Source organism: Procambarus clarkii, chromosome 36 (genome assembly GCF_040958095.1).
Source record: "Procambarus clarkii isolate CNS0578487 chromosome 36, FALCON_Pclarkii_2.0, whole genome shotgun sequence".
Lineage (NCBI taxonomy): Eukaryota > Metazoa > Arthropoda > Malacostraca > Decapoda > Cambaridae > Procambarus > Procambarus clarkii.
In genome coordinates this window covers 12496584-12522401 of record NC_091185.1, presented here as the reverse complement: position 1 = coordinate 12522401, position 25818 = coordinate 12496584, and the positions used below count along the sequence as shown (strand labels likewise).

Sequence of the window (25818 nt, the reverse complement as noted above, 5' to 3'; positions counted from 1 at the left end):
GAGAGGACTGGCTTGTGTGAGTAACAGGGAGAAGACTTGCTTGTGTGTGTGACCGGGAGAAAACTGGCTTGTATGTGTGACAGGGAGAGGACTGGCTTGTGCGAGTGACAGGGAGAGGACTGGCTTGTGTGTGTGACAGAGAGGACTGGCATGTGTGTGTGGCAGGGGAAGGACTGGCTTGTGTGAGTTACAGGGAGAGGACTGGCTTGTGTGTGTGACAGTGAGAGGACTGGCTTGTGTGTGTGACAGGGAGAGGACTGGCTTGTGTGTGTGTGTGTGACAGGGAGAGGACCGGATTGTGTGTGTGACAGAGAGAGGACTGGCTTGTGTGTGTGACAGGGAAAGGACTGGCTTGTGTGTGAGAAAGGGAGAGGACTGGCTTGTGTGTGTGACAGGGAGAGGACTGGCTTGTATGTGTGAAAGGGAGAGGACTGGCTTGTGTGTGTGACAGGGAGAGGACTGGCTTGTGTGTGTGACAGGGAGAGGACTGGCTTGTGTGTGTGTGTGTGTGTGACAGGGAGAGGACTGGATTGTGTGTGTGACAGAGAGAGGACTGGCTTGTGTGTGTGACAGGGAAAGGACTGGCTTGTGTGTGTGATTGGAAGAGGACTAGGTTGTGTGTGTGACAGGGAGAGGACTGGATTGTGTGTGTGACAGGGAGAGGACTGGCTTGTGTGTGTGACAGGGAGAGGACTGGCTTGTGTGTGTGACTGGAAGAGGACTAGCTTGTGTGTGTGTGTAACAGGTAGAGGACTACCTTGTGTGTATGACAGGAAGAGGACTAGCTTGTGTGTGTGACAGGGAGAGGGCTGGCTTGTGTGTGTGACAGGGAGATGACTAGCTTCTGTGTGTGAAAGGGAGAGGACTGGCCTGTGTGTGTGACAGGGGGAGGACTGGCTTGTATGTGTGAAAGGGAGAGGACTAGCTTGTGTGTGTGACAGGGAGAGGGCTCGCTTTTGTGTGTTACAGGAAGATGACTGGCTTGTGTGTGTGACAGGGAGAGGATTGGCTTGTGTGTGTGGCAGGGAGAGGACTGGCTTCTGTGTGTGACAGGTAGAGGACTGGCTTGTGTGTGTGACTAGAAGAGGACTAGCTTGTGTGTGTGTGTGTGACAGGGAGAGGACTACTTTGTGTGTGTGACTGGAAGAGGACTAATTTGTGTGTGTGACAGGGAGAGGACTGGCTTGTGTGTGTGACAGGTAGAGGACTTTTTTGTGTGTGTTAAAGGGAGAGGACTGGCTTGTGTGTGTGACAGGGAGAGGACTGGCTTGTATGTGTGAAAATGAGAGGACTAGCTTGCGTGAGTGACAGGGAGAGGACTGGCTTGTGTGTGTGACAGAGAGGACTGGCTTGTGTGTGTGACTGGAAGAGGACTAGCTTCTGTGTTTAAGTGACAGGAAGAGGACTAGCTTGTGTGTGTGACAGGGAGAGAGCTGGTTTATGTGTGTGACAGGGAGATGACTGGCTTGTGTGTGTGACAGGAAGAGGACTGGCTTGTGTGTGTGACAGGAAGAGGACTGGCTTTTATGTGTGAAAGGGAGAGGACTGGCTTGTGTGTGTGACAGGGAGAGGACTGGTTTGTGTGTATGCCAGGGAGAGGACTGGCTTGTGTGTGTGTGTGACAGGGAGAGGACTGGCGTGTGTGTGTGACAGGAAGAGGACTGGCATGTGTGTGTGAAAGGGAGAGGACTGGCTTGTATGTGTGCAAGTGAGAGGACTGGCTTGTGTGTGTGACAGGGAGAGGACTGGCTTGTATGTGTGACAGGGAGAGGACTGGCTTGTGTGTGTGGCAGGCTGGACTGGCTTGTGTATGTGACAGGGAGAGGACTGGCTTGTATATGTGACAGGGAGAGGACTGGCTTGTGTGAGTAACAGGGAGAAGACTTGCTTGTGTGTGTGACAGGGAGAAAACTGGCTTGTATGTGTGACAGGGAGAGGACTGGCTTGTGCGAGTGACAGGGAGAGGACTGGCTTGTGTGTGTGACAGAGAGGACTGGCATGTGTGTGTGACAGGGAAAGGACTGGCTTGTGTGAGTTACAGGGAGAGGACTGGCTTGTGTGTGTGACAGTGAGAGGACTGGCTTGTATGTGTGACAGGGAGAGGACTGGCTTGTGTGTGTGACAGGGAGAGGACTGGCTTGTGTGCGTGACAGGGATAGGACTGGCTTGTGTGTGTGACTGGAAGAAGTCTAGCTTGTGTGTGTGACTGGAAGAGGACTAGCTTGTGTGTGTGACAGGGAGAGGACTAGCGTGTATGTGTGACAGGGAGAGTACCGGCTTGTGTGAGGGATAGGGAAAGGACTGGCTTGTGTGTGTGACATGGAGAGGACTGGCGTGTGTGTGTGACAGGGAGAGGACTGGATTGTGTGTGTGACAGGGAAAGGACTGGCTTGTGTGTGTGACATGGAGATGACTGGCTTGTGTGTGTGACAGGGAGAGGACTGGCTTGTGTGTGTGACAGGTAGAGGACTTTCTTGTGTGTGTTAAAGGGAGAGGACTGGCTTGTGTGTGTGACAGGGAGAGGACTGGCTTGTATGTGTGAAAGGGAGAGGACTAGCTTGCGTGAGTGACAGGGAGAGGACTGGCTTGTGTGTGTAACAGAGAGGACTGGCTTGTGTTTGTGAAAGGGAGAGGACTTGCTTGTGTGTGTGACAGGGAAAGGACTGGCTTGTGTGTGTGACAGGGATAGAACTGGCTTGTATGTGTGACAGGGAAAGAACTGGCTTGTGTGTGTGACTGGAAGAGGACTTGCTTCTGTGTTTGTGTGACAGGAAGAGGACTAGCTTGTGTGTGTGACAGGGAGAGAGCTGGTTTTGTGTGTGACAGGGAGATGACTGGCTTGTGTGTGTGACAGAGAGGACTGGCTTGTGTGTGTGACAGGGAGAGGACTGGCTTGTATGTGTGACAGGGAGAGGACTGGCTTGTGTGAGTAACAGGGAGAAGACTTGCTTGTGTGTGTGACAGGGAGAAAACTGGCTTGTATGTGTGACAGGGAGAGGACTGGCTTGTGCGAGTGACAGGGAGAGGACTGGCTTGTGTGTGTGACAGAGAGGACTGGCATGTGTGTGTGACAGGGAAAGGACTGGCTTGTGTGAGTTACAGGGAGAGGACTGGCTTGTGTGTGTGAAAGTGAGAGGACTGGCTTGTATGTGTGACAGGGAGAGGACTGGCTTGTGGGTGTGACAGGGAGAGGACTGGCTTGTGTGTGTGACAGGGAGAGGACTAGCTTGTGTGTGTGTGACAGGGAGAGGACTGGCTTGTGTGTGTGACTAGAAGAGGACTAGCTTGTGTGTGTGTGTGTGACAGGGAGAGGACTACTTTGTGTGTGTGACTGGAAGAGGACTAGTTTGTGTGTGTGACAGGGAGACGACTGGCTTGTGTGTGTGACAGGTAGAGGACTTTCTTGTGTGTGTTAAAGGGAGAGGACTGGCTTGTGTGTGTGACAGGGAGAGGACTGGCTTGTATGTGTGAAAATGAGAGGACTAGCTTGCGTGAGTGACAGGGAGAGGACTGGCTTGTGTGTGTGACAGAGAGGACTGGCTTGTGTGTGTGACTGGAAGAGGACTAGCTTCTGTGTTTAAGTGACAGGAAGAGGACTAGCTTGTGTGTGTGACAGGGAGAGAGCTGGTTTATGTGTGTGACAGGGAGATGACTGGCTTGTGTGTGTGACAGGAAGAGGACTGGCTTGTGTGTGTGACAGGAAGAGGACTGGCTTTTATGTGTGAAAGGGAGAGGACTGGCTTGTGTGTGTGACAGGGAGAGGACTGGTTTGTGTGTATGCCAGGGAGAGGACTGGCTTGTGTGTGTGTGTGACAGGGAGAGGACTGGCGTGTGTGTGTGACAGGAAGAGGACTGGCTTGTGTGTGTGAAAGGGAGAGGACTGGCTTGTATGTGTGCAAGTGAGAGGACTGGCTTGTGTGTGTGACAGGGAGAGGACTGGCTTGTATGTGTGACAGGGAGAGGACTGGCTTGTATGTGTGACAGGGAGAGGACTGGCTTGTGTGTGTGACAGGCTGGACTGGCTTGTGTATGTGACAGGGAGAGGACTGGCTTGTATGTGTGACAGGGAGAGGACTGGCTTGTGTGAGTAACAGGGAGAAGACTTGCTTGTGTGTGTGACAGGGAGAAAACTGGCTTGTATGTGTGACAGGGAGAGGACTGGCTTGTGCGAGTGACAGGGAGAGGACTGGCTTGTGTGTGTGACAGAGAGGACTGGCATGTGTGTGTGACAGGGAAAGGACTGGCTTGTGTGAGTTACAGGGAGAGGACTGGCTTGTGTGTGTGACAGTGAGAGGACTGGCTTGTATGTGTGACAGGGAGAGGACTGGCTTGTGTGTGTGACAGGGAGAGGACTGGCTTGTGTGCGTGACAGGGATAGGACTGGCTTGTGTGTGTGACTGGAAGAAGTCTAGCTTGTGTGTGTGACTGGAAGAGGACTAGCTTGTGTGTGTGACAGGGAGAGGACTAGCGTGTATGTGTGACAGGGAGAGCACCGGCTTGTGTGAGGGATAGGGAAAGGACTGGCTTGTGTGTGTGACATGGAGAGGACTGGCGTGTGTGTGTGACAGGGAGAGGACTGGATTGTGTGTGTGACAGGGAAAGGACTGGCTTGTGTGTGTGACATGGAGATGACTGGCTTGTGTGTGTGACAGGGAGAGGACTGGCTTGTGTGTGTGACAGGTAGAGGACTTTCTTGTGTGTGTTAAAGGGAGAGGACTGGTTTGTGTGTGTGACAGGGAGAGGACTGGCTTGTATGTGTGAAAGGGAGAGGACTAGCTTGCGTGAGTGACAGGGAGAGGACTGGCTTGTGTGTGTAACAGAGAGGACTGGCTTGTGTTTGTGAAAGGGAGAGGACTTGCTTGTGTGTGTGACAGGGAAAGGACTGGCTTGTGTGTGTGACAGGGAAAGAACTGGCTTGTGTGTGTGACAGGGAAAGAACTGGCTTGTGTGTGTGACTGGAAGAGGACTTGCTTCTGTGTTTGTGTGACAGGAAGAGGACTAGCTTGTGTGTGTGACAGGGAGAGAGCTGGTTTTTGTGTGTGACAGGGAGATGACTGGCTTGTGTGTGTGACAGAGAGAACTGGCTTGTGTGTGTGACAGGGAGAGGACTGGCTTGTATGTGTGACAGGGAGAGGACTGGCTTGTGTGAGTAACAGGGAGAAGACTTGCTTGTGTGTGTGACAGGGATAAAACTGGCTTGTATGTGTGACAGGGAGAGGACTGGCTTGTGCGAGTGACAGGGAGAGGACTGGCTTGTGTGTGTGACAGAGAGGACTGGCATGTGTGTGTGACAGGGAAAGGACTGGCTTGTGTGAGTTACAGGGAGAGGACTGGCTTGTGTGTGTGACAGTGAGAGGACTGGCTTGTATGTGTGACAGGGAGAGGACTGGCTTGTGTGTGTGACAGGGAGAGGACTGGCTTGTGTGCGTGACAGGGAGAGGACTGGCTTGTGTGTGTGACAGGGAGAGGACTAGCTTGTGTGTGTGTGACAGGGAGAGGACTGGCTTGTGTGTGTGACTGGAAGAAGACTAGCTTGTGTGTGTGACTGGAAGAGGACTAGCTTGTGTGTGTGACAGGGAGAGGACTAGCGTGTATGTGTGACAGGGAGAGTACTGGCTTGTGTGAGGGATAGGGAAAGGACTGGCATGTGTGTGTAACATGGAGAGGACTGGCGTGTGTGTGTGACCGGGAGAGGTCTGGATTGTGTGTGTGACAGGGAAAGGACTGGCTTGTGTGTGTGACATGGAGATGACTGGCTTGTGTGTGTGACAGGGAGAGGACTGGCTTGTGTGTGTGACAGGTAGAGGACTTTCTTGTGTGTGTTAAGGGGAGAGGACTGGCTTGTGTGTGTGACAGGGAGAGGACTGGCTTGTATGTGTGAAAGGGAGAGGAATAGCTTGCGTGAGTGACAGGGAGAGGACTGGCTTGTGTGTGTGACAGAGAGGACTGGCTTGTGTTTGTGAAAGGGAGAGGACTTGCTTGTGTGTGTGACAGGGAAAGGACTGGCTTGTGTGTGTGACAGGGAAAGAACTGGCTTGTGTGTGAGACAGGGAAAGAACTGGCTTGTGTGTGTGACTGGAAGAGGACTTGCTTCTGTGTTTGTGTGACAGGAAGAGGACTAGCTTGTGTGTGTGACAGGGAGAGAGCTGTTTTTTGTGTGTGACACGGAGATGACTGGCTTGTGTGTGTGACAGGAAGAGGACTGGCTTGTGTGTGTGACAGGAAGAGGACTGGCTTTTATGTGTGAAAGGGAGAGGACTGGCTTGTGTGTGTGACAGGGAGAGAACTGGTTTGTGTGTATGCCAAGGAGAGGACTGGCTTGTGTGTGTGTGTGACAGGGAGAGGACTGGCGTGTGTGTGTGACAGGAAGAGGACTGGCTTGTGAGTGTGAAAGGGAGAGGACTGGCTTGTTTGTGTGAAAGTGAGAGGACTGGCTTGTGTGTGTGACAGGGAGAGGACTGGCTTGTATGTGTGACAGGGAGAGGACTGGCTTGTATGTGTGACAGGGAGAGGACTGGCTTGTGTGTGTGACAGAGAGGACTGGCTTGTGTGTGTGACAGGGAGAGGACTGGCTTGTATGTGTGACAGGGAGAGGACTGGCTTGTGTGAGTAACAGGGAGAAGACTTGCTTGTGTGTGTGACCGGGAGAAAACTGGCTTGTATGTGTGACAGGGAGAGGACTGGCTTGTGCGAGTGACAGGGAGAGGACTGGCTTGTGTGTGTGACAGAGAGGACTGGCATGTGTGTGTGACAGGGAAAGGACTGGCTTGTGTGAGTTACAGGGAGAGGACTGGCTTGTGTGTGTGACAGTGAGAGGACTGGCTTGTATGTGTGACAGGGAGAGGACTGGCTTGTGTGTGTGTCAGGGAGAGGACTGGCTTGTGTGCGTGACAGGGAGAGGACTGGCTTGTGTGTGTGACAGGGAGAGGACTAGCTTGTGTGTGTATGACAGGGGGAGTTGTTGTTGTGGCTGGTCTATTGTTGTGTTGTTGTGACTGGTCTATTGTTGTTGTTGTTGTGGCTGGTCTACTGTTGTTTGTTGTTGTGGCTGGTCTACTGTTGTTGTTGTTGTGGCTGGTCTGTTGTTGTTGTGTTGTGGCTGGTCTGTTGTTGTTGTTGTTGTGGCTGGTCTACTGTTGTTGTTGTGGCTGGTCTACTGTTGTTGTTGTTGTGACTGGTCTACTGTTGTTGTTGTTGTGGCTGGTCTATTGTTGGTTGTTGTTGCTAGTCTTACTGTTGTTGTTGTTGGTCTAGTGTTGTTGCTGCAGTTGCTCGTCTGCTGTTACTGGGCTGATGTTGCCGGTTAACTGTTATTTTTTCCTCTTTTTCCTGCGGACTCTAAGTGACTTTGTGAGCGGGAGTAAACAGGGCAAATTTTAGTTCAGCAAGAAAGAGCAAGACGCTTGTAGTCCCTTTTGCTGTTAAGCAGAGATATCAACAAAATTAGAAGTCGACTGACGATGTCTAAAATTAGATATCCTTAGGCCACGATATCAAAGATTGTATATATCCTTAACATTAACAAATTCCCGCTCCGCCTTAACCAAGGCGGAGGAGCGGGATTTCCAGAATGCGTCTCCAGGTACCGTGTGAGGGACTGTCCCCTGCAGCTCCAGGCACTGTCCTCCTGCAGCTCCAGGCACTGTGTGAGGGGGGACTATCTCCTGCAGCTCCAGGCACTGTGTGAGGGAACTGTCTCCTGCAGCTCCAGGCACTGTGTGAGGGGGGACTGTCTCCTGCAGCTCCAGGGACTGTGAGGGGGGACTGTCTCCTGCAGCTCCAGGCACTGTGTGAGGGAACTGTCTCCTGCAGCTCCAGGCACTGTGTGAGGGAACTGTCTCCTGCAGCTCCAGGGACTGTGAGGGGGGGACTGTCTCCTGCAGCTCCAGGGACTGTGAGGGGGGACTGTCTCCTGCAGCTCCAGGCACTGTGAGGGGGGACTGTCTCCTGCAGCTCCAGGGACTGTGAGGGGGGACTGTCTCCTGCAGCTCCAGGGACTGTGAGGGGGGACTGTCTCCTGCAGCTCCAGGGACTGTGAGGGGGGACTGTCTCCTGCAGCTCCAGGGACTGTCCTGCGGGACTGTCTCCTGCAGCTCCAGGCACTGTGAGGGGGACTGTCTCCTGCAGCTCCAGGCACTCTGAGGGGGACTGTCTCCTGCAGCTCCAGGGACTGTGAGGGGGACTGCCTCCTGCAGCTCCAGGCACTGTGAGGGGGGACTGTCTCCTGCAGCTCCAGGCACTGTCTGCGGGACTGTCTCCTGCAGCTCCAGGCACTCTGAGGGGGACTGTCTCCTGCAGCTCCAGGGACTGTGAGGGGGGACTGTCTCCTGCAGCTCCAGGCACTGTGAGGGGGGACTGTCTCCTGCAGCTCCAGGCACTGTGAGGGGGACTGTCTCCTGCAGCTCCAGGCACTGTGAGGGGGACTGTCTCCTGCAGCTCCAGGCACTGTGAGGGGGGACTGTCTCCTGCAGCTCCAGGCACTGTGTGAGGGGGGACTGTCTCCTGCAGCTCCAGGCACTGTGTGAAGGAACTGTCTCCTGCAGCTCCAGGCACTGTCTGCGGGACTGTCTCCTGCAGCTCCAGGCACTGTCTGCGGGACTGTCTCCTGCAGCTCCAGGCACTGTCTGCGGGACTGTCTCCTGCAGCTCCAGGGACTGTCTGCGGGACTGTCTCCTGCAGCTCCAGGCACTGTCTGCGGGACTGTCTCCTGCAGCTCCAGGCACTGTCTGCGGGACTGTCTCCTGCAGCTCCAGGCACTGTGTGAGGGGGGACTGTCTCCTGCAGCTCCAGGCACTGTGAGGGGGGACTGTCTCCTGCAGCTCCAGGCACTGTGAGGGGGGACTGTCTCCTGCAGCTCCAGGCACTGTGAGGGGGACTGTCTCCTGCAGCTCCAGGCACTGTGAGGGGGACTGTCTCTTGCAGCTCCAGGCACTGTGAGGGGGACTGTCTCTTGCAGCTCCAGGCACTGTGAGGGGGACTGTCTCTTGCAGCTCCAGGCACTGTGAGGGGGACTGTCTCCTGCAGCTCCAGGCACTGTGAGGGGGACTGTCTCTTGCAGCTCCAGGCACTGTGAGGGGGACTGTCTCCTGCAGCTCCAGGCACTGTGTGAGGGGGACTGTCTCCTGCAGCTCCAGGCACTGTGTGAGGGGGACTGTCTCCTACTGCTCCAGGCACTGTGTGAGGGGGACTGTCTCCTGCAGCTCCAGGCACTGTGAGGGGGGACTGTCTCCTGCTGCTCCAGGCACTGTGAGGGGGACTGTCTCCTGCAGCTCCAGGCACTGTGAGGGGGGACTGTCTCCTGCAGCTCCAGGCACTGTGTGAGGGGGACTGTCTCCTACTGCTCCAGGCACTGTGTGAGGGGGACTGTCTCCTGCTGCTCCAGGCACTGTGAGGGGGACTGTCTCCTGCAGCTCCAGGCACTGTGTGAGGGGGACTGTCTCCTACTGCTCCAGGCACTGTGTGAGGGGGACTGTCTCCTGCTGCTCCAGGCACTGTGAGGGGGGGACTGTCTCCTGCTGCTCCAGGCACTGTGAGGGGGACTGTCTCCTGCAGCTCCAGGCACTGTGAGGGGGACTGTCTCCTGCAGCTCCAGGCACTGTGTGAGGGGGGACTGTCTCCTGCAGCTCCAGGCACTGTGAGGGGGGACTGTCTCCTGCAGCTCCAGGCACTGTGTGAGGGACTGTCTCCTGCAGCTCCAGGCACTGTGAGGGGGGACTGTCTCCTGCAGCTCCAGGCACTGTGAGGGGGGACTGTCTCCTGCTGCTCCAGGGACTGTGTGAGGGGGGACTGTCTCCTGCAGCTCCAGGCACTGTGTGAGGGGGGACTGTCTCCTGCAGCTCCAGGCACTGTGAGGGGGACTGTCTCCTGCAGCTCCAGGCACTGTGAGGGGGACTGTCTCCTGCAGCTCCAGGCACTGTGTGAGGGGGGACTGTCTCCTGCAGCTCCAGGCACTGTGATGGGGACTGTCTCCTGCAGCTCCAGGCACTGTGAGGGGGGACTGTCTCCTGCAGCTCCAGGCACTGTGTGAGGGGGACTGTCTCCTGCAGCTCCAGGCACTGTCTCTTGCAGCTCCAGGCACTGTGTGAGGGGGACTGTCTCCTGCAGCTCCAGGCACTGTGTGAGGGAACTGTCTCCTGCAGCTCCAGGCACTGTGTGAGGGAACTGTCCTCCTGCAGCTCCAGGCACTGTGGGCTGAAGGGACGACGACGTTTCGGTCCGTCCTGAACCATTATCAAGTCGATTTACTCATATAATTTTTAATGAGAGAGTATGTGAGAGGGAGACGGTACGCTAAGGCCTCAAGTGTCCCCGCCAGGGGGCCAAGCCTAGCAGGTCGTGCGTCTTGTACTAGGGGGGGGGGCGAAGGAGAAAGTGAAGAGAGCATTTTTGAGACATTTGGTCAAGGTCAAGAGATCCGGTAAAGCGAGGTCTATATCATGCCTGCTCCTTGTGTGGTATAATACGTATCCTCACTTGTGGCTACAGGGAATGCCAGAAGCCGGAGGAGCAGTGTTGCCAACCTAACTGTGGCAATAACACTAACATCACACACATGCATACAGGATGTCACTCTTGACAACCTGATGTCACTACTACAACTTGATATGTCGCCTCAACAACATAATATCAGTCAGCAGTGAGGCACCTCTGGAGCATCTGCAACTTTCTAAAGGTTAAGTAAAGGTTAAGCAAGATCCACACAAGCAACTGTATTTGTTGCAGTTTGAATATCATAACGTTCACCATCAGACGAGCACTTATTCTTATCCAGGTCAGCAAATATTTTCGTAATTGGCAGCATATATACTTATACAAACTCCTACAGTCTTCAACCACCGATGAAGGAACCGTGCAGACCTGTGTCCGTGGTGCCTCGAGTTCTGTGAACGCCGGCTGTAAATCCTCTGATACGTTCTGAGGATCCAGAGGTTTGACCTTCAGCTCCGCAGCTGAATGCTTCTGCCAGATGGAAGTGATAAGCACTGCAGTCCCCCCTCATGTCAGTGATAATCACTACAGTCTCCCTCATGTTAACAGTGACTTCCTCGGTAAAGGTGTCACGTGTCGATACTAGAACACGTATTGCAACGGTGACCTAATGCAACCCACGGCTCCTTTACCCATTTCAAGAGAATATTAGGAACTACGCAATATTACGCTCTTTGCGACCCGTTTTCATTGGTAAACATTTTTATGGGTAACTAGCCAAATTAGCATCATCATATCCATCGGTCGCCAAACCAATGTAATGTAATTATCGGTATAAAGTACTAAGCCAGTATGACTACACAGTTTTCGTGTTATGTATAAATCTTCATAAAGAAGATTAGACATATACTGTATATAAATGCATTTGTGTGGATATAAATAGGAACTCCCTCGTATGAGGCAATAGGACTTTTTGCATTTCCTTAATCTTTATGTATTCATTGTGTGCCAATGGCCTTGTTGTTAAGACACTTAGGAGATGCCCGGATTGTTACGACTCCCGACGGTCTTATCCCCCAGAGACACGGGGAAGTGAGAACTTTTTTCTGACGTTTTCCGCCTTGATCTTGGGGCTTGGAGCGCGGCGGGTCCGGAGCCGAGCGTTGGCGGAGGACGTCAGGTCCTGGTGGCTCCCGTGATCCTTCTGGAGGCGGAGGGCTCCAGAAGGATCCAGTAGGTTCTTGCTTCTCCCGGGGTGGCTACCCTGTGTGTATGGTGCATAGGGGCTCCCCTACCCTGTGTGTATGGTGCGTAGGGGCTGCCCTACCCTGTGTGTATGGTGCGTAGGGGCTGCCCTACCCTGTGTGTATGGTGCGTAGGGGCTGCCCTACCCTGTGTGTATGGTGCGTAGGGGCTGCCCTACCCTGTGTGTATGGTGCGTAGGGGCTGCCCTACCCTGTGTGTATGGTGCGTAGGGGCTGCCCTGTCGAGGGTGGTCAGGGCGTCGCTAGGTGTAGGGGACGACGCCTGCCCTGCCGACGGTGGTCAGGCGTCGCTAGGTGTAGGGGACGACGCCTGCCCTGCCGACGGTGGTCAGGCGTCGCACCATCGGCAAGGGTGTTTAGTTTTACCGATTGACTCCTGGTTTGGTTTCCTTGTGCCTTCGACGCCCTTAACTCGGCAACATCAACAAAGCTTAAGTGTCTTAAGATTCAAGTGGTAAATATAAATCAATCAAACATGCGAGAGGACAGACATAGATGCGCTGACAGGCATAGACGCGCTGACAGGCATAGACGCGCTGACAGGCATAGACGCTCTGACAGACATAGACGCGCTGACAGGCATAGACGCGCTGACAGACATAGTCGCGCTGACAGGCATAGACGCGCTGACAGGCATAGACGCGCTGACAGACATAGTCGCGCTGACAGGCATAGACGCGCTGACAGGCATAGACGCGCTGACAGACATAGTCGCGCTGACAGGCATAGACGCGCTGACAGGCATAGACGCGCTGATAGACATAGACGCGCTGATAGACATAGTCGCGCTGACAGGCATAGACGCGCTGATAGACATAGACGCGCTGACAGGCATAGACGCGCTGACAGACATAGACGCGCTGACAGACATAGACGCGCTGACAGGCATAGACGCGCTGACAGGCATAGACGCATTGACAGACATAGACGCGCTGACAGGCATAGACGCGCTGACAGGCATAGACGCGCTGACAGGCATAGACGCACTGACAGACATAGACGCGCTGACAGGCATAGACGCGCTGACAGGCATAGACGCGCTGACAGGCATAGACGCGCTGACAGACATAGTCGCGCTGACAGGCATAGACGCGCTGACAGGCATAGACGCGCTGATAGACATAGACGCGCTGATAGACATAGTCGCGCTGACAGGCATAGACGCGCTGATAGACATAGACGCGCTGACAGGCATAGACGCGCTGACAGACATAGACGCGCTGACAGACATAGACGCGCTGACAGGCATAGACGCGCTGACAGGCATAGACGCATTGACAGACATAGACGCGCTGACAGGCATAGACGCGCTGACAGGCATAGACGCGCTGACAGGCATAGACGCGCTGACAGACATAGACGCGCTGACAGGCATAGACGCGCTGACAGGCATAGACGCATTGACAGACATAGACGCGCTGACAGGCATAGACGCGCTGACAGACATAGACGCGCTGACAGGCATAGACGCGCTGACAGACATAGACGCGCTGACATGCATAGACGCGCTGACAGGCATAGACGCGCTGACAGACATAGACGCTCTGACATAGACACTCTGACAGACATAGACACTCTGACAGACATAGACACACTGACAGGCATAGACACTCTGACAGGCATAGACACACTGACAGGCATAGACACTCTGACAGGCATAGACACTCTGACAGACAGACGCGCTGATAGACATTGACACACTGACAGACATAGACACACTGACAGACATAGACACACTGACAGGCATAGACACTCTGACAGACATAGACGCGCTGACAGACATAGACACTCTGACAGACAATGACGCGCTGACAGACATAGACACTCTGACAGACATTGACGCACTGACAGGCATAGACACCCTGACAGACATAGACGCGCTGACAGACATAGACACTCTGACAGACATTGACGCGCTGACAGACATAGACACTCTGACAGACATAGACGCGCTGACAGACATAGACACTCTGACAGACATTGACGCGCTGACTGACATAGACACTCTGACAGACATAGACGCGCTGACAGACATAGACACTCTGACAGACATTGACGCGCTGACAGGCATAGACACTCTGACAGACATTGACGCTCTGACAGACATAGACACTGACAGACATAGACACTGACAGACATAGACACTCTGACAGGCATAAACGCTCTGACATAGACACTCTGACAGACATAGACACTCTGACAGGCATAGACGCGCTGATAGACATAGACACTCTGATTTGACATAGACGCTCTGACAGGCATAGACGCTCTGATAGACATAGACGCTCTGACAGGCATAGACACTCTGACAGACATAGACACACTAACAGACATAGACACTCTGACAGACATAGACACTATGACAGACATAGACACTCTGACAGACATAGACACTCTGACAGGCATAGACACTCTGACAGACATAGACACACTAACAGACATAGACACTCTGACAGACATAGACACTCTGACAGACATAGACTCTCTAACAGACATAGACACTCTGACAGACATAGACACTCTGACAGACATAGACACTCTAACAGACATAGACACTAACAGACATAGACACTCTGACAGACATAGACACTCTGACAGACATAGACACACTAACAGACATAGACACTCTGACAGACATAGACACTCTGACAGACATAGACACTCTAACAGACATAGACACTAACAGACATAGACACTCTAACAGGACATAGACACTCTAACAGACATAGACACTATGACAGACATAGACACTCTGACAGACATAGACACTCTGACAGGCATAGACACTCTGACAGACATAGACACACTAACAGACATAGACACTAACAGACATAGACACTCTAACAGACATAGACACTCTAACAGACATAGGCACTCAAAGAGCTATGAGAGCTGGTGCTCTTACATGAGTCATGACTCGTGTCAAACAGATGCCCTGAGACGAGTCATGAGTTTGTGACATCTGAACTCAGAGGCTGATGAGTCACACACACTCATGACAGCCCCAACCTGAATGGAGACCAACTTATATCGCGTCATGAGGCGCCGGGGAATGTGTCTCAGTGAGCCATCATGGAGTTTCCTCGCCAGAACTGGTTTGGGGGCGAGTTGCACCGGTTTTTTCCACACACGAGTAATTACGTTAACGATCTCTTAGTTTAATGAAATATTGTCTAAAACGTTCAACGAGGAAATATCTCTTGCCGGAAGAACGTTAGACGTTTCAAATGTAGAAATTATGTCAAGCGTTTGATGTCAACAAAGGCTGGAACTATTCTCAACGTTTGTCTGTGGGGGTTGAATGTGTGCCAAATTCACGCTGCCGGTTACCGGGTCAATATGGCAACGCTGTATTGGTATTCTCACTTTGCGCTGCACTTTGTTCGAATCACTGGTTGACTAATTAATTAACAGGAGTCGTAACAGTTGTTCATCTGGCTTTGATACTGAGGGTTCGATTCGAACATTGTATCGAATGAGAAAATCAGTTGTAGCAGTGCGGGGATTTGAACCATTACCAGACTCACTAAGAAGGAGTAGTGGTAAAGCAGTCTCCTGTGGCGCAGTGGCAAGGCACTTCCCCCGGCGCTTCGATAGCGTTTTGGCCTGGGTTCGTATCCTGACCGGGGGAGGATTGACCGGGCACCAATCCTTAACTGTAGCCTCTGTGCACCCAGCAGTGAATGGGTGCCTGTTGTTAAACGATTAGGCGGGGTCGTATTCAGGGAGGAAATTAGGATTAAGAACCTGTTGGAAAACAGTATGCGTGCTAATGGCTGTACAAGAATGTAAGAACATTCTCGGGTTGAACACCTTTTTGTCCGGTCGTGGCCTAGTGGGCTAAGGTGCGCGTGTAGTAATCACCAGGCTCGCTGGTTCCAATCCCTCGACACTGCTGCTGCAAATGAGTTTCTCGCTGATGATATTTCAGGCCATTTTAATTTAATGGCGGAGCCGTAACAGGTTGTTCATCTGGTTTGTGAAGTCAGTGGTGGTGGTGGTCGGTCGTGGTGGTGGTGGTCGGTCGTGGTGGTGGTCGGTCGTGGTGGTGGTGGTCGGTCGTGGTGGTGGTCGGTCGTGGTGGTGGTGGTCGGTCGTGGTGGTGGTGGTCGGTCGTGGTGGTGGTCGGTCGTGGTGGTGGTCGGTCAACTGTTACTAACTTGTGAGGTCAGGTGATAGACTTCGTAGGTTATGGCCTACAAATTCATTTGCAATAAAAGGAATTTTATAAAATATTATCTAAACAAAAATCGTGATCTTTTTTATTAACTCGTGGTTGTACTTAGGGTCTATTGATGAATTTTGGTTAGAATGAAGAGCGGAATAGCCCCGTCCACAAGAGCTCCGTCCACCAGAGCCCCGTCCACCTCAGCGTCGCCCGTCCGCCCACGCTATCCAGTGTTCCGTCCCACACCTCCATACACCTGTCCACAGGTGTCACCTTACCAATTACTCAACGATCCCACCTGGTGACAAAGGTGTGTGTGTCGAACCTCATCTAACTCTGACTCCATCATATCATCAATCTGTCGACTGAACTCCAAACAGCTTCAGCACCTTAAAGTCCTGAGTAGATACTGGTTTGGAAACAGAGTTGAATTATGGAACACATTACAGGTCACCGTATTACCGGGATACCAGTAGACATAGGACATCGCTGAATTGTTTCAAGCGTAGGCTAGACATATATATGAATAAGTAGGGATCATGAGAAAGATTCGAAGCTATATGCTCGAATCCTCATCATGATTTTGTCATTGATACTTGAGAGAGAGAGAGAGAGAGAGAGAGAGAGAGAGAGAGACTGCCTCATATAAGGCCAATAAACCTTCTACAGTGTCCTATATTGTTATATTCTTATAAATAATAGAGCTGTAATTTCTACCTGACATATCTTAAATTACATATAGGTATTTTAAGGTATTTATGAGTAGAAAGCACTAAGCCAGTATGGATATATAACACATGGAAGGGATATATGAAGCCAAGGAGCTGGGATATGAGGACGAGATGGGATATGAGGTTAAGGAGCTGGAATATGAGACCAAGGAGCTGGTATATAAGGCCAAGGAGCTGGAATATGAGGCCAAGGAGCTGGGATATGAGGACAAGGAGCCAGGACATGAGAGCGGAATGAAGGAACGATGCCTAACCACTTGAACCATCGGGGATCGAACGCCGACCCTGCAAGATGCAAGGCCGTCACTCAACAGACGAGCCCAAGTGATTGGACTAATTTACACACACTGGCAACAAGCTAGATAATAAAATATGCAGGTTAAATGACATATTTGGATAAAATATACAAACTTTATTCAATATTCATATAAAACATTTACTTAAAAATATTTTCAAGCACAACATTCATCTCCGTTAGCTGCACCAACGTTCACATAACACATAATAACATAGGTGGCGCCACCTGTGTGCTCAAGGGTGTATCACAGTTCAAGATTCCCTAACTATCAAATGAGGCTATTGAATTGGTACTAATTTCATTCATTTGTGCACGCCTATACTCCACCCCTGATCCCTTGGGATATTTTGGGACATTTTAGAATATTTGGGACACTGGCACTTGGGACATATAGGAGTAGAGTGAGGCAGAGTGCCTATAGAGGAAATGGTAGTATAGCTGTCTTCAACAAGACTATAATATGTATACTATAATATGTATACTGAAAGAAAAAAACAAATATATATATATATATAGCACCAATGGGTAAAATATAATTTATAACAAATATACATTAATCGTAATCAGGTACTGTATGTTAAGTGTTTGTTTGGGGTAAAATGTCTATATATATATATATATATATATATATATATATATATATATATATATATATATATATATATATATATAACTAAAGAAATGACAAGTGAGCGATTTTTTTGAGCAAGTGATCCCAAAAGATTTGGGATCTGGTATTACTGGCCAGATGGACAAGTTATGTTTTTGGATCGAATTCTAAAACTGATATGAATCATATCTTACTATATCGTCCAGTAAACTTATATATCTACTGTATTCAAAATATTTTTTGAGCCAAATATTTATTATTTTTCTGGATCAAATTTGCGAATTTTGGGATCCGATTTGAGAAGTGTTTTAAATTAGTTTCGATGCTCTTCAATTTTTTTTATGGCAATAAATGTTTGGATTATTTGTTTTTGTTCTGGGGTTTCATTCTCTTATTACGGAGTGAGTCGAGGCACCGAGCCTTGATCGTGACTGTCGTCGCGGGGCGAGACTCTTCTTTAGTTTGCCCTTCAGGAAATATCAAACCATGAATTTGATCTTGCTGGTCTGTTGCCGACGAATGTAATCTTTCGATAATATCGGCGACGAACTTGATCTTTCTGTTGTATCGACGACGGACTTGATCTTTCTGTTGTATCGACGACGGACTTGATCTTTCTGTTGTATCGACGACGGACTTGATCTTTCTGTTGTATCGACGACGGACTTAATCTTTCTGTTGTAACCGACGACGGACTTTATCTGTCCGGTTTATTGCCGTCGAACTACATCTTTCTGGTGTATCGACGACGAATTTTATCTTTCCAGGACGTCGACGATGAAGTGAGTCAAGTTTCTTAAAAGATATTGATGGCGAGACTGTCTCTTATTTGAGGATTTCTTCAGATACATCGAAGGCCATCTGGGTATCGAAGGCACTTAAGCACGCATCCCAGAATAGGAGCTTTTTGGCTTCGTCTTAAAAAGAGATCCTCCCGCATTCATAGGACTTGTACAGAGGGGGTGAGAGGGGTCCTTCTTGACGCTGAAGCCAGCATGAAGTGTCTGCAGGACCTCCTAGCACCTAGAGGTATGACTGAAACTCTGCTCTCTGGGCTCATCTTCATAGGAATCCCAGCAAGAGGATATCAGTTTGAAGGAGGATGCAGAATCATCAGGACATAGTCCTTTTTTTGAGAATCCCTTCAATAGGATAATCATGGATTTGGTTTAAAGTTCCTGTGGTATTGAGTCGTTGTTTACCACGTTCCCTGCTGGAGGTCCTCTAGGAACTTGCGAGCCTTGGGCCCACACTTGTAGACCAGCTGCCGCTCGGACACGGGGCTTAGGGCGCCCGTAGTGTAGTGGTATCTGTCGGTAAGGAAACACTACATTTAGAACACTCTTTAAGCACATCATGCGTAATGATGACGAGGGTATGCGGTGGCTACAATGTAAATTAACATGAAATGCAATTACCAGACTACCACTGCGCCACTCTACTCGTGTATAATTATCATAATATCATGGACACAAAGGTGAAATTACCGATAATATTCATAACCTTGATGAGGATTGTGACTGCTAAACTCAGCGCCTAAGCTCACCTGAGTCCACGGGCAAAGTTGTCGTAGGAGAGGTTGGGCTTGTTGGACCTCTGCCCCCACATCTGGGCGATGACAGCGGGCCGCACGAAGCGGAATGTGTAGCAGGTCTTGTCCTCCCAGCGGACGACGTCGGGGTTGTATTGCTTGTCAGCCAGGAGACGGATCACGAACTCCCAGTTCTTTGGTCCGCGCTCTGAGGAACAGAAAATTTCGCTGTTAGTCATCTGTTACAGGAACTAGTTTTTACATCGTACGTGACACGATCAAACTTTTGTTTTACACTTCCATTTAACAATCTTTCTATATATCATTGTCCAAAATCCTACAAATAATCTCAGGGTTTTGTTTGTTGCATAGAACAAAAGCGAGCAGTTACTAACATATAATTCCAAGTATCGTATTCTATATCGTAACCACAATTTGTAGCCAAGTTACCCACATTTGCTAACTGTAGTTCAAAAATGCGGGTAACTGTACCCTTCCCACCGCTGCCCACTGGATTCGAAGGTGAACGATATGCAAATCAAATCACCCACAGGATGGGTATGGGTGCATTATTAACGAAACTAAACTAAACTTCCCCTTAAAATAGTTACGTTTTCTTTAATGGATGACGGAAAGGGTAACTCAGAAATACATACCTCGCTTCCTGGACTTGGTTCGGATCTTATCGAGAGCTCTGCAAGAAGGTACCACAGACTCGGGTGATGGGGATGGTGATGGTGACATTTCACGGTAACTCTCCTCGAATTTCATTACTTCCGGCTCTGTTTAACGAGAGACAATGGAGAGAATGAGAATTTGAAGCAATGCTGATTTTGGAAACGCTTTAGCAAATATAATATTATAATTCAGCAAAACGGAAAGTTAGAGACATAAAAACTAGCGTCCAACTCACCAGCTTTTACAAAAGTCACTTCTGGAGGAGCGAACAGGTCACCTTGGTAGTCTTCCCAGGCACGACCCCAGCCGGCCTGCACTTGCGGCTTCACTTCCAGTTCCTGCTCCTGCGGTACCTGCTGGTGCAAGAATTGGTCCAGTTCGGCGAAGTCTTCGGGAATAGTCAGAGGAGGCAACTCGCACAGATCCGCCAGTTCTTCGTCGTTCTCATAGAAGGGGGAGTTGGAAGACGAGGAGAAAGATGAGGCGTCGCTGCTACTGCAGTCGCTGAAGGTGGACGAGGAGCTCTCGTAGTCTGAGGTAGGAGTGCTCGTGGCTGTAGGAGAATAACAACAATTAAAATACATATAATAATAATCATATTCTTATTTTATATCGTATATAGAGGATTAGGCTATATCTCACTCTCCTTAATACAAATAGCCGACCTGCATCAGCGAATTGAAGGTTGAAAGGTGAGACTTAAAGAGGATTGAAACTCCAATCAAAACAGGCATACACATTAGTCAGGCCATAACTAGCTTCCAGATATAACTTACCGAATCCTATATGTTCGAGGAGGTGGTGAAACTGGTCGTAGAACAAGCTGCCCCATATGCTGTCGAACTGGGAGTGGAAGTCGAAGCGTGAGTACTGAGCCAGGTCACAACCCGTCACGCTGGAGAAGAACTCCAGGTTCACGGAACAGGGATCGACACCCTGTTCTTGACACACTTGCTGGGCCCATCTGAAGCAATCCTGTAGTCAGAAAAGAAAATGTTTTTTTAGCTCAGTTTGTCCTGCTAAAAGTGGATTTTTTTTTTTATATGTTCAGTATAACTGTAGTTTGTTGTAGGTACGCAGTCGTAATGTTAATATACTACAAATTTTAAACTATATAGTAAAAGTTGAGAAAAAATAAGTTCTTAATAAATTCGCAGGCCATTTTTTGCCGTTTTAATATTTTAATAGAGGGTTTAAGATATGGCATTTATCTCAGGTTAAAGTGATTGCAATAACAGGCTGCATTATTAACCTTAACTTTAAAATAGGCATGGAATCCCAAAGTTACTTTGAAACATTTAACAGTAAGCATCATTAACTATCAATCGAAGGTGCCAATCTTAGACGACTATTTAGCACCGTAAATCATGAAAAAAATGGGGAAGCGTGATATTTGTTGCGGCATCTGCAACTGTGATGCTAAAATTCCACCTGTATTAATTAGCAGCAATGAATTGCAACACTGACGACCTCGTGTGAAAAAAAGAATATCTAATATTTTGTTTAGTTCGAGATCAGGATTGAGGATCATCTCTCGTGTTTTGTAGTGTTAAACGTTTATGGTAATTATCGCTATTAGAGTCTGACCGCCTTACCTCTCTGCTCCAGGTGGTGACATCTGTGCTCTCAAAAGCGTCGATGTACTTAAGTGTTCCTTGCAGCTGCTCATCATAACTCGTCGGACTTGTCAGTATTTCATCCAAGTCCGAGAAGAAGAACCGGTCCTCGTTCATCACTAACTCGTCTCCAAAGATTAGAGTATTCTCAATGTTGTACGTATCCATAGCGGTCATTTCTTGTCTGGTAACAAACTACAAGTTATATCTCTAATGATAACACACGAATGATTGTTTGCACGGGCTCGGAACCCCAAGAGTGTTGGCTCAGGAACAGCGGTGAGTTTACAGACAGGTCCTGCTCGTGCCACGGGTGGATATGAACTGGTGAGAGAAGCTTTTGGCGCGCGCATATATACGGGGATTGACGTCACTGGCTGGACTTCAAACGTTTACGAGCGATTCGGGGAAGTACGCTCGCGTGCGCGTGTGTATGTGTGTGTGTGTGTGTGTGTGTGTGTGTGTGTGTGTGTGTGTGTGTGTGTGTGTGTGTGTGTTCACCTATTTGTGCTTACGGGGGTTGAGCTTTGGCTCTTTGATCCCACCTCTCAACTGTCAATCAACTGGTGTACTGTCAATCGACAACTGTCAATCAACTGTGTGTGTGTGTGGAAGCGATGTTTATAGTGTGGGTTGGTGCTGGTTGTAGTGTGATGGTAATGATTATAGTGGTGTGATGGTGGTAAGCGTTGCGGTGGTGAGGATTGTATTAGTAATGTTCGTGATGGTGATGAGAGTAGCGGAAGTGTTGGTGGTAGTGGTTAAAGTAGTGGTAGTGGTGGTTAAGAGCAGTGTTAATTGTGATGACGGTTTACAAATGAGAGAAAGCAAGCGTCAAATCTCTTGGCGCGTATTTATATATTTCGTTCTCGTCCTCTGCATCGCCTAAGATCAAATTATTCTTAATTAAAATATGAATAATTCAAAAATTGTCATAAACTATCAAGCCTAACAACCTGGAGAGGCTGTTTGCAATCAGAACTACCAACCATTCTCGCTCTAGGGTAACAAAAAAATAAACACCTAATTGCTTACAGATAATAAAATATATATGTATGCGAATTATGTTTTGTACAAAGTTAGATTTAAAGAAAATAAAACAAACATTCCAACGATAATTATTTGAGTTGAAGTTCTAAGCGTCATCTGGCAACTCTCACGCGAATGTTTTCATTGTAAACTTTCTTAATCATTATTTTGATATAAAAGTCTTTATTTGTGAAGACGGTACATACGGATATCGTAAAAAAAAATTATGAATACATTCACTGCAATCACGTGAATAGAGTGATAGAATTTTAATAGTTTGGATATATACTGTCAGACATACGCTTGCAAAGGCAGCACTACGCTATAACTAATCCTCTATCTAATATTTTTTATCCTGTTAACCGCATCGTAGAATGAATCAGGTTAGCATTAGGATCATCGCCCGTTAACATATAATAAAAAATGTGAATGACACCACAAAACATAGACAGGAATGACAGTAAAAACATTAAAATAAGCGCCAGATAAAAAAAAAACATTCGCTGGCAACCCTTAGAGGTCAGCTGGTAAATCCCCCCCCCCCCTTTTGTCATCTCACGTTTGAGATGGAATATTTTGACCCTTAAGCTACCAAGACATAGAGACCGGTGTCGCTTGCTCCATGGCGCGCTAACGCTGATACAAAGTGGGACCCGTCCTAAAGATTGCCGCATGTAGAAGGGTACGCAGTTAGTTTGTCGTATAGTTATGGTATCGCTTTTCCTCTGTGAGCGGTAGTGTTTGCTTTTGTTTGTATGACTCGGCTCTTAGACGATTACGTCCGCTTGTTATTGTGTAAATAAAGCAGTAGCGTTATGACGTATCCTGTCTAGCTATTAGTATTTCATTACGTGCTCTGTTGCTTTATATATGACTCTGTTGATAACTCATTTTGACTGTGTTGCAATAAGTCTCTTTATTAATGTGTTATTTTAATAGGACTATTAGGCTGGCCTGAACTACGTTACTCTAGGCCTTCAGGGCTTTAGGCTATCTTAGAGCTACCTTCAGTACTCTAGGCTATCTTAGAGCTACCTTCAGTACTCTAGGCCTTCAGAGCTTTAGGCTATCTTAGAGCTACCCTCAGTACTCTAGGCTATCTTAGAGCTACCTTCAGTACTCTAGGCCTTCAGAGCTTTAGGCTATCTTAGAGCTACCCTCAGTACTCTAGGCTCTCTTAGAGCTACCTTCAGTACTCTAGGCTATCTTAGAGCTACCTTCAGTACTCTAGGCCTTCAGAGCTTTAGGCTATCTTAGAGCTACGTTCAGTACTCTAGGCTCTCTTAGAGCTACCTGAAGCCTGTGGTGGAAGCTCTCCCATGTGGGAGGCAGAGAGTCCAGGTTCTAGCCGTATAAAAACTTAAACGTGTTTGGCCAGTGGATACAAAAAGAAAAAAAAGAGTTTCCCAGTATACTGCCTGAGGCAGGGGGGATTGTCTGGGGGTATATTGAGACTTGGAGAGGTATGTTTTGGGGGGACTGCATGGTGTGGGTGTGTGAGAGGTGGGAGAGGAGGGAGGGGGTGGATAGTGGATAGGCAGAGAGGAATTTTATTCAGTTGTCATGCGCCTTTTGCTTTTGAAGCCTACTCTAATACAATTATTTACCATTTGCTGTTTTTATAAATTGTTCCAGTTCTGTTAGTCTGTTGTGTAACTTGTAACTACATAATATACGCTATATATATATATATAAACCCATACATAAATGGTATGTATTTAATACTGTCATTATACTTTTGATTAAAAGCACTATTATAAAGTTGTATTCATGACATATACAAAGGGACATGTTAAAATTATTACCCACCAGTTTGCAGGAGCGAGTTTCAGCTCCTTGGCCCCGCCTTTCTAGCAGTCAATCGTCGACTGGAATGATTGTCAAAATTTTTGCTTCTAGTGATATCTGTTATTATAGTGATTAGGGAGTGTCACTCATCATGTGAGTGAACATGTCCCCCCATGGGGGACAGTATTAGACAGTGTCACTCATCCTGTGAGTGAACATATCCCCCCATGGGGTACAGCATTGGCTTTCACTCCTGTGAGTCACTCATCCTGTGAGCGAACCAAATATACAACACCCCAAATAGATAGTCACTCCACTGAGTTGTTCATCCTGTTACTCTATACAACGTACTTTGTTTATCTACGAATTCTAAACTGTTTTCCGTATCAAATAATATTATTTTTAAATGTATTATTATTATTATTATTATTACTTGAGCCCAGATTCAGCTGGATTCACTTTATTGCCTCAAATGAACACTGCTAAACAAGGGATTAAGTTCTTACAACGCTCAAGTTTCAGTCAGTCCTCCTAAGGCTTCGTAACGTCAAGAAATTGTCGTACTAAAGTGCCCCCTTATCCTGACCTACCATAGGACCCGAAACAGAAAACGGAACAGTACGTCAATTTCGCGAGCCGCTACCACTACCTAGTACGACGATTTTTTTACTTTTGGTAGAGTATACGTCAAAATGCGACGTTCTATTGGGAGGACGGGTTGCAAGTTTAGGCTACACGGGTGCGGCATGTGAGTGATGAATGACAAGAGAGAGAGAGAGAGAGTGAGAGAGAGAGAGAGAGAGAGAGAGAGAGAGAGAGAGAGAGAGAGAGAGAGAGAGAGAGAGAGAGAGAGAGAGAGTAGAGGGACCAGGCGCAGGAATAGTTAGGAGAGAACAGTATCTAGATTTTACGATAAAAAAAGTGTTTTTCATGCTTCTGTCGCTTCTCTTCCATGGCCGCCTCCTGTTCCTCTATTGTAATTGAGGTTGTTGGCTTCAAGTGCCATGAACCAGCGTTCAGATTCTCTCACTTGCACTGTTATCCTTACATTCTCAGCTACCCTGGCAAGGTGCTCTTCTCTGATGATAAAAGGGTCTTGGAGATGAAGTGGTGTATTCAATATGGTCTCCATCAGCGCCCTCGGAGGCCAGCACTTCTGCTCCTTCATTTCCATTACTATGTCATGCATAGTTTTATTATTATTATTTTCTACCACAGACGTGGCCACACATTTACAATGCTAACCAGCATGTATAAATTTTCTTCTGTCCTCCATGGACAGTGTGAGAGATTTGTTAAACATATAGTTCAGGGATTTATTGAACTTCCTATTGGGGAGTGTTGTACATGCTGCTATGGCGGTATGTCCACTCACAAGATGAGTGGCGCTGCCCAATAAACTCGCCCCTCGGTCAAAATTTAAAATTTGATCAACCACAGAAGGTGATTGTAGTGCTTTTGAAATACTAGGCTAAGGTACATATGTAAATACAGAAATACACAGATTTACGTATGCCCTATATAAAGTGTTGGATGTGTCTTTTACATAGTGTCATTAATGTCAAAGGTGAAATGCATAGTAACGGCAGTGATTAGGCACGGGTCTTAATACGTGCATTTTCTTCAATTTAGTTTGGATAGACATTTCAAATTACATTCTATGCTGCTCCAGCTCT

General features: G+C 48.7%; 2 protein-coding genes across 2 annotated transcripts in view; one reads left to right on the top strand and one right to left on the bottom strand.

Moving 5' to 3' along the window:
- Window positions 1-16853, top strand: part of LOC123756207 (uncharacterized) — a 376309-nt gene extending 359456 nt beyond the window's left edge. Inside the window, exon 14 of the mRNA XM_069336649.1 lies at window positions 16666-16853. Coding sequence (XP_069192750.1) covers window positions 16666-16853 — 188 coding nt within the window. The remainder of the gene's footprint in view (window positions 1-16665) is intronic.
- Window positions 16854-16989: 136 nt separating this feature from the next.
- On the bottom strand, window positions 16990-21664 carry LOC138371611 (ETS homologous factor-like). The gene is made up of 6 exons (XM_069336558.1): window positions 21305-21664; window positions 20486-20684; window positions 19945-20262; window positions 19688-19813; window positions 19047-19239; window positions 16990-18810 (listed from the first exon to the last, which is right to left on the bottom strand). The coding sequence occupies exons 1-6, from the start codon at window positions 21500-21502 to the stop codon at window positions 18699-18701; spliced, it is 1146 nt and encodes a 381-aa protein (XP_069192659.1). The 5' UTR covers window positions 21503-21664; the 3' UTR covers window positions 16990-18698.
- Between the last annotated feature and the right edge of the window lie 4154 nt (window positions 21665-25818).

Bases quoted from the DNA above. Each gene is read 5' to 3' on its own strand.
- LOC138371611 (XM_069336558.1), bottom strand. From the start codon at position 21,502: ATGACCGCTATGGATACGTACAACATTGAGAATACTCTAATCTTTGGA. The intron at 20,263-20,485 runs GTAAGTTATATC...ATTCTCCTACAG, and splicing joins CCTCGAACATATAGGATTCG to CCACGAGCACTCCTACCTCA. The intron at 18,811-19,046 runs GTGAGCTTAGGC...CCTTACCGACAG, and splicing joins AACTTTGCCCGTGGACTCAG to ATACCACTACACTACGGGCG.